Source organism: Hippoglossus stenolepis, chromosome 8 (genome assembly GCF_022539355.2).
Source record: "Hippoglossus stenolepis isolate QCI-W04-F060 chromosome 8, HSTE1.2, whole genome shotgun sequence".
NCBI classification, from domain to species: domain Eukaryota; kingdom Metazoa; phylum Chordata; class Actinopteri; order Pleuronectiformes; family Pleuronectidae; genus Hippoglossus; species Hippoglossus stenolepis.
The window spans coordinates 23256042-23265317 of record NC_061490.1 but is presented as its reverse complement, the minus strand read 5'-3'; the positions used below and the strand labels follow the sequence as shown (position 1 = coordinate 23265317).

Genomic DNA, 9276 nt, shown 5'->3' with positions numbered 1-9276 from the left:
CACCTCAACAGCAGCGTGCAAAGAAACACGCTCGCACATGCACACACATGCACTCACACACACGCACGCACGCACTCACACACACGCGCACTCACACACACACATCTCTGCATCCTGTGTTTTTTTGCCCATGCACCGGGAACCGGGCGCTTTGAGGAGCGGTGGTGGATTATGATGATGATGATGAGGAGGATGATGAGGATGATGATGATGAAGCCAGATTCTATAACAGCGGAATATTGGCCTCTCCTGCGGCTCCGACTCCACTAAACCGCGTGTTTTTTATTTTTTATTTTTTTATTTATTTCAGATGTATTCCTGAATTGCTTGTCCGTTACTTCTGAGCGCCGAGAGACCGCCGAGACGCACAGCCCACGTTCAATGCCGTTGGAACATGTCCTATGTTCCCTTTCAAGGTAAGACAGCAGATATATTTGATATATATAATTATATTTCTGTCATCCACTGCATCTCTCTTCTTCTGTCCTCCTCCCTGTTCCTCACCATCCTCTCTCTACCTCTCTCTCTCTCTCGCTCTCTCTCTCTCTCTCTCTGGCACTATCATATGCAGCATCCAAACGCACCATAGCCGACAGGTGCATGGAAATAGCCTGGAGTGCCTTCTAGATAGATGCCCACACATGCACGCACGCACGCACACACACACACACACACAGGGATCCGGCGCAGCGTGTGTCCGTGCAGACCTGTGCATGCGGATATTGTAGTATTGTAATAAGGTTTGCATGTGTGCTGGTGGTGTCACGCTCCACTCAGTGCATTCCTCCGTTTGAGCGCGGCCACACAGCGGTGATGGAAAAAACTCCAATATTCCCATATTCCTCTGGTGTGATGGAACAGTGGGAGTTTATAGCCAGGAGATAATATTCTGTCCATCCACTGTGGAGTTCACTGCCTTGATCCCACTCAGAAGGGTTATTATAATCTCTAATAGTATTATTATACAGACCCTAGAGGAGTTTAATGCCGAGTTCTGATTTCATCCCCTATGCTGTTCATGAAATATTCCTGGAATCTGTTTTTTATGAATAACCTCCCCTGCTTCCTGTGTGGCAGAAACTTTGGCCCACTATAAAAATGTAGAATGAAAAAAAACCGAGAGGCTCTCCTTCATTCTTGCAGGTCTTTTATTGCCCCGTACTCGAGTGTGTGGGTGAAAGGCTCTTCAGTGTACAGTAAAGGCAGATTCCCCCTCGGTATCATTGCACTGCAACTGTGACTAATGCTATATGTGAGCAGGCGTGCTGCAGTGAGCTGCCTCACATCACATTCAGGCACACACACACACATACACACACACACACACACACACACACACACACACACACACACACACACACACACACACACACAAAAAACCCCACCACCAGTAGCAAATTCCTGAAAACGTGATGGGCCAGAGTCGGACTGTGAGTGAGATGTGAAGGCCAAAGTTTGGAGTCGCCAGAGAAGGACCGGGGTGGTTGTCGTGGTTCGTGTGAGTACCTGTTATCGAGGAGGAGGATGTGTGTGAGTGGATGAGAGTGTGTGTGTGAGTGTGTGAGTGTGTGTGTGGGTTCAGGAGAGAGTGGAGGTGTGCTGCATGTGACTGTGAGGGGGGAGAGCGAATGTGTGGATACCAGCTCACAGACCTGTAGCCCCCCTGTAGAACAATGTTTGTGCTTCCAAAATGGAGACTAGTCTTGACCTGATGGGGGACTCTGCTTGCAGCTTCCTGGACTTCACTGTGACCCTGGAGTCATCGTCTGAGCCGCACATGAAAAGAGAGACCGAATTTAACTGTGTCAGCCCGTTCAGCTCCTTTTCACTCCGCTTTTTTATTCCCGCCGAGCGAAGCAGATAATGGCCAAAATGCCCTCTTGTGCAAGTGCAGCTATAGAAGTTGGTTGCATAATGTTGGTGAGATTCTCTTCCACTGTGTGTGTGTGCGTGCGTGCGTGCGTGCATGTGTGTGTGTGTGTGTGTGTGTGTGTATGTGCAAAAACCCACTCTACTAGTCATTGCCAGGAAATTGTGAGAACAGTGCTGCACCTTCAAAACCTGCCAGCGATGGCACTGAGTTCTCTTTTCTCTGTGATCGCACAGTGGTGTTTCATTTTAGACATTGTTTCCGGAGCTAAGCAGCGTTTAGTTTTATCCAATTTGGTTCAACTGCCGAGGGTTTAGCTCTGAGCTGCTTTACAAAGCGTATCAATATGTGGGAATACGGGTTTTTACAGTTCTAACTTGATGATTGCAGCGGTAGTCAATTTTAACAAAACCTGCGAACTTGTTTATTTTCTATGTACATCGCTGCGTCTTATTTATATCATGAATAATAATGATGATACATTTTATTTGTATAGCAACGATCCTCAAAGACACTTAGCAGATAAAAGCAAAGTACCATAAATATACAATACACATCATAACCACACATTGGAATATAAGACACGCGTCATAGATGCATGTTGCAACAATAAAGTTGATTTGTTTTATTGACAGAAAAAGAATCGGCACCAATTTTGTTCATCGACTTGTCGTTTTTTTTGGAAAATATCTCAAGATTCTCTCATCGCAGGTCGTCAGTATATCTCTGGTTTCCATGGTGATCATAGTAAACTCAGTGATTCGGTTGTCGAGGCTTTGTCGGACATTTGAAGACGGTACCTTTCGGATTTGGAAAACTGGGATGGCCATTTTCTGTTAATCGAGAAAATCAATTAAGCAAAAGTACAAATAATCAGAGCCCTAGTATGTGTATACTTTGTCTTAATTAGTCGCTGTACGGGAAATTTGTCGACAAATATTTATACTGATAATTAATAATGGAAATGTTCTCGCGTGTTAAAACATTTGCTGGTTCCAGCGTCTAAATTGTGAGTTTGGATCTTTTCCGAGTTAACTGACGATCTCTGAATCTTATCAACCCAAATCTATCACATGGTGAAAATAGCATTTGCTTGCAGCACCAGTGCTCTAATCCTCCCCCTGTCTTACCTATACGTTAGAAGCTCCATGGTTACTCGAGGCGATTATGTAACACTGTGAGATATTTATTGCTGCACGGTGACTCAACACGTCGAGATTAAATATGTGGTAAGACAGCTGATATTAGTGTGACATTGATTTGTGATGAGATGTAACGGGGGGGGAAGGGGGGCAGAAAGGGGGGAGGGACTTGAGCGATCTTGCAGATGTATTGGAACCCACCTCGACGAGTGCGTTGAGCTAATGTACCAGTCGAGCCATTTGCAGTCATGCCAAGTAGCGGCTCACATGAGGAGGCAGTGGGAGGCAGCGGCAGCGGCAGCAGCGGCAGCAGCAGCAGAGTTGGGCCTTCCTATCTCAGCTGAATCTTCTTCCTCCCTCATCCGCTCTCTTAAACTCACACCTCCTTTCATTCTATCTCTGCCTCCCTCTTCTTCTTCCTCTCCTCTCTCTCTCTCCTGTACTGTGGTCGACCCCCCTCACGCTGAACCACCCACCCACACACACTCACTCTATCCCCTCACCGTCTCCTCTCTCTCCTTCCACCATGGCTGCATCATGAGAGCAGATGGACACCATGAGAGCGAGCAGCCAGCCACCGAGCTCCCCCTGTCCTTGTCGATTTTACAGTAGTTTGATACAGCAGCTCCTGTCAAGCATGGCCATCGTTAAAGAGACAGCACGGCACCAATGCACTGCAGCACTCCTCTTTTCCCTCCTTCTCCTTCCCTCTCTTTCTCCCATGTGACATAAGGGACTGTCTTACACCCCTCCACTGCTCGGGCTGTGCCAAGACCCATCATCTGTTAGGCTATTACTGTACCGCGAGCTCCATCTCGCCCTGTGCACTAGATGATCTGTCAGAAGCGGGAGCCCATTCATTCTCCGGCGGGCGGGCTGAGTGTGTTGGAGACGCTTTAGCGGCGGCTTTTTCAAGTGTTGTGTGGAATTAGCGGCGGCGTCGACCAGTGATGAGCATCCGGGAGAAGTGATTTGCTTTTAATCACACATGTAGGGTGGAATGCTCCTGCCTGTAGAGCTTCTCCGCTGGTGTTGACAGATCTCTAGTGATCTGATGTCCCGCGAATCAAAGGGGCCCCTGTCCAAGTTCAGGGACATTTTTACATTCGCTGGCCAAATCCCCTCTAGATGTGGGAAGTCAGCGCTTCTAAATGTCAAACCAGACGCTGCATCCAGCTTCTTCCTGCCGCCACAAAGCCGGCCGGTAGAACCCATGCAGCGATGTCAAGGCGTTGAGGAAATATCGCTCATGTCTTCGCTCCGGCCTGCACACGGAAAGTCAAGCAGAGTTCAGCGGGCGTTCGCTTGAATGTATGTATAATATTTTGCATATTCATCAGTGTGCGCAAGGATCCCATGAATAAGCACAGAGGGTGGCGCCCACAGCAGCGTCTTAATAAAGCGTGTTTAAACATGCATTACCTGGCACTTGAAGGTCTTTGATACCCTGGGGGTCAATCAATAGCTGACTTGGGCAGCATTCATTTTCTCTGTGCCGCAGGGACTGCCAAGGCCCGGAGATATACTTGCTTTTAACTACTTGTATGGCTTCCTCATGTGTCCTGCGTGCGTTTGATGCGTCGGTTGTGCAGAAATTAACGCGACAGGTACCCGAGATGCACTGTGCACGTGAGGGGGCAGATACTCGCCATTGATGCATCTACGATTGCACCTTATGTGGTATGTGATTTTTGTTTTTGCAGAATACAAATCTGCAAGTCGAAACACTCCTGTGACAAGCATAATACCTGCATAACACTTGTGCTTATGATGCATTTAAATATGAATTTGCGAACACGTAGCTAAAAAGTAAGTTTATCTAACAAGTGGGAAGTGCTGACGTCCCGTCTGAGATCTGGACCTGATGTGACACGTTATGGGAGATGGATTGTCGATCACCTTTTGGGGCCTTTAGTGTGTTAACTGTATATAGTGTGAGGTCGGGCCTGACGTTATAATGATATAAAGTGAATTTCTTATTCTTTGAGGCTATAAACTGAATCAATGAATCCTGAACGGTCCAGTTGTGTCATCATTCTCTGTCTTTTTATTCGGTGTCAATAGACTTGAGTTCAGTCTTCAGCTGATCCTCTTTTCCTCTTTTCCTTCCCTATCTGTAGCCAAACACTACACGAGCTTTAGTAAAGAATGCCCAGGCCCTTATCCTCTCTGAGTCTTTAGTGCTTTACTGATACTGGGGGAATCTACATGGGGGCCGTCGGAGCTGAGTTGCTGGGAGGAGCGGCTTTTTTAGCTCGGGCCACACTTTGGGTGGGTGGGTAATTCAATTCTGCTGCAAAGCCTGAGTGGAATGACTCAATGGGCTTGTGCAGAGGGAGAGGACGAGAGAGAGAGAGAGAGAGAGAGAGAGAGAGAGAGAGAGAGAGAGAGAGAGAGAGAGAGAGAGAGAGAGAGAGAGAGAATGTCTTGGCTTTTGATTGATCTCGTCAGGATTCACTCACAGCAGAAAGGTCAGGATGAGCTGCCTCCTCTCTCCCGAGCCAATCGGGGGGCTGCCAATCCGGGATAATGATCTCCCTCCGGATGTGGTTGGCTCACAACGTTTGCAGGCATGATGTCATGCGATCCCATGCACGCCCCGTGATTCAGAACTGTGAGTTTTCGGCCAAATGCCCTCGGGACTGCGAGAAGTTACTGTACATATGTCAGTAGTATGAATCACGGGGGGGCCGACGGATAGGAAAAGATGAACTTGTGGCGCGAGGGGATTTTATTCGGTTCTGTGTCTGAGAGCGTTTGCTTTACATCACACACGCAGATGCCTCATCGGGTTAATTATAAGAAACTGAACTTTTTGGGATTATCTACACCTGCATGTCCCTCACTCGCCTGAGATGACGTCACAAAGTATCTACTTTTCACCTCCTTATATGCAACTCATATTTTTTCATGTGCACATGAATAATATTCCACGTTAAATAATGTTGTGCATAATTAAAAAATCTACTATGTACACGAGGGGGATTTAATCATTTCCTTTGACGTGCACACTCAAAGTGGTACATTTCAAGTAGCTTTTAATATTCTCCCCGAAGCACCTTGAGGGGCCAGTGAAATAAGGGCCACTAACACTGGCTGTAAAATAATGACCTCTGAAATTAACAGGGGAAACACACACACACACACACACACACACACACACACACACACACACACACACACACACACACACACACACACACACACACACACACACACACACACACACACACACACACACACACTCTCTCTCTCTCTGCACTGAAGCCTGAAGCTGGATTAAACATCAGTGTCAGGCTATCGGTCTCTGAAAGAGGAATACAGCGTTCTGCTCAGCCTGGTATTCAGCAGCACGCTACACCACACTCAACAATATACTGCACTGCTGGGCTGTTTAATCAGGCACCTGTAGAGCCATTCATTTCAGCCATATTTCTATTTTTACCTCTTATGAGTGTGTGTTTGTATCAATTTATTTGCTTATTAGTTTGTGTACTTGTGTGTTTTGCTGGTGTTGGATGCTGCAGTCTCCTTCAGCTCAGCTGAGCGACGCGGTCACAGCAGCTCACGGACGTTATTGTAGCGGCTCAGCTGACCAGAGCTCCATTCAGCTCTGGAACGAGTTTGAAACTTCTGACCTTCACTTAACAATGCGGAAGTTCGTGATCGTGCAAGTGAGCCGTCGACTCTTCTCCACACTGTCGCTCTCAGCACGGTCTCTCCCGCCCTTAAACATTTCAACTTTCCATAATTAAATACACAGACTTCGAGGAGCTCTTAAATAAAACGACTGCATTCTTTTGTGCAGGGAAATATCAATCAATATATCAATATTTTTTGCTCAATAATAATTACAATAAACGCATTTCCATGACAAAGCTGTAAGCGAGAACCTGAAAATAAAAGGATTGCCATTTCCAGGAAATGTCACTGTTGTGTGTGCAGCTATGTCCTCCTCTTCCTCCTCTTCCTCCTCTTCCTCCTCTTCCTCGCCAAAATATTCTGGATATAAACGCTGCCGTCTTGCACCGATGACATGATTGACACGCCCTCGGCGGCGGGGGTCTGGAGCCAATCCCAGCTGGCGTTCGATGAGAGGCGGGGTACAACCTGGAAAAATGTTATTCGTGTGAACTTTGACTTTTTATTTTGACCCATGTCCCATCCACTAACATGGATGAGGTGGGATTTATGACCTCAATCTCATCCATCGTTATATACTCAGTGTTTACCTCTGACACAATTAGTCAAATCAATCAATTAGTTGACTCGAGAAAGAAAATCATTCTTCAGCTATTCCCAAATATTATTCGTGATTTTCAGTAAAGATGAAGAACATGTGCTGGTCGGAGCGTCGCAAATCGCTCGGTGGCTTTTTGCGAAGCTGTGACTGTGTGAGGGCGAGAGCACGGACAGTCACAGCTCAGCGCTCGAAGCTGCTGACTTGCTGCTTTTCTCAGTTTTTATAATGAATATCTTTCAGGCGTCGGCCTGACAGAACCAGTCATTTTTCAAGATGTCTCCTCGGGGGTCTGGGAAAAATTGTGATGAACATATTTTCTGAACCAAACAACTGATAATTTAGTCAAGACAACCATCTGAAGACTATTCCACAATTAACGTGATTAAAAAGTAATGAAAAGTCAAAACCTACGATTTATTTGCTTTGTTCAAACTGAGCCAACGCGTCCATATATTGAATTGGTTGCTGTAAAATCGTACTCGTGCCCAAAACTGTATTCCACAAACTTAACGTCATGAAAGTAACCAGCACAGTTTGGTGGTTTACTCCATCGCCTCACAGCAAAGAAGACCCAGGTTTGATCCCTGGCTCTTCCTGTGCCGAGTTCGCAGGTATGTGTGGGTTTGCTCTGGTTCCATCCCACATTGAAAAGATGTGCGAGTCAGGCAGAGTGGAGACTCTAAATTGCCTGTAGGTATGAGTGTGAGCGTGAGTGGATGTCTGAGTTCAACCTGTGATGCTCGGGCGACCTGCCAAGTGTCCTGCCATCCGCCCCGGTGCATGCTGGGATAGGCTGTAGCCCCAGGTGAGCCAGAAAAAGGATTAGGTGGGCACGGAAACTGAATGAGTGAACGAGCAACGTCTTTCTTTGCATCAAAAAATATCAAACAGAGAAAGTGAATATTTTACACGTTAACAGGGAGATTTGTGATTCTTGTGATTGACATCAGAGCTAAAACGGCTGTGGAAGCCGCAGACTTTTTATTATTCTATCATTTTATTTTACACAGAATATATCCGAGATATTCAAGAGATATTAGGTTTTTAGATATTTATAACTATAGACTAAAAATGTATGTAGACTAGCGGGTCAGGAAACTGAAGCCAATGTGGACGAGCCTGGAACCTGTTTCGTTTGATCACGAGTCTAGTTACAAGTCTTCTTCAACACACCATTTAGAGTCAAATAGACGATAAAGCACCATCTGCAGTGGGGCGTGGATGCTGTGCGATTGACAGCTAGTAGCGTGCACGCAGTAGTTGGAATAAAATAAAGTATCGGCTATTTACTTTCACAATTATTCCGGTTGTAAGTGTGGAGAACTGCTTTCAGTTGCTGGGTCTCTGACTCGGGAAGGAGACTCTTCCTCTGCCGGGCTGCGTTCAGACCCCACATTTCAAAGTGCTCTCTTACCATTTGAAAGGTTTCACGACCAGATATGGTTTTTTTTAATAATAATGTAGGTTGTGCCTTGATTCCAGATGTAGATTAGAGTAATTTATTTAGTGTGTGAATGCCCGCGTGTGTGTGTGTGTGTGTGCGCCTTTGCGTTTGTGTATTCATGTCATTGTGCGTACTACGTGCGCTGCAGAGTTTTTTTACCTCCACTCAAAGGACCTCATAAAGGTTAGCAGGCTCACTCAACAGCTGATGGTAAATTTAGCCTCCTTCTCACACAGTCCCACACACGAGTGTTGGAGTATTTTTCTACTGTATCAGATCACATGCCGGCTGAGATCTGAGGGTATTAATTATCACAAGGAGAAGTGGATGTTGGATGCAGCTTCTATATGCTTGATCTAGTACCTGTAATGTAATGGCACGGGTGGACGAGACTTTTGTCTTTGATTTAACGGCACTGTCAAACAGGTACGAGTGGATGGTGATGAGAAGTGCGTGCAGGATGCCAAAGACACACTTTTAATTTTGTGTTCTCTCTGTCACACGTTCGAATTTGGAAGTTGTGAAAGAGAGCATTTCATATTTACTATTTAATAACAGAAGGAAACAACTGCCCCTA

The 9276-nt window shown here is 46.1% G+C and overlaps 1 protein-coding gene across 1 annotated transcript in view; it reads left to right on the top strand.

The window, feature by feature from the left end:
* The window catches only part of syngap1b (synaptic Ras GTPase activating protein 1b), a 119852-nt gene continuing 110576 nt past the window's right edge, over positions 1 to 9276 (top strand). Inside the window, exon 1 of the mRNA XM_047341040.1 lies at positions 1 to 416. Within this exon, the coding sequence (XP_047196996.1) occupies positions 395 to 416 (22 nt within the window). The 5' untranslated portion in view covers positions 1 to 394. The remainder of the gene's footprint in view (positions 417 to 9276) is intronic.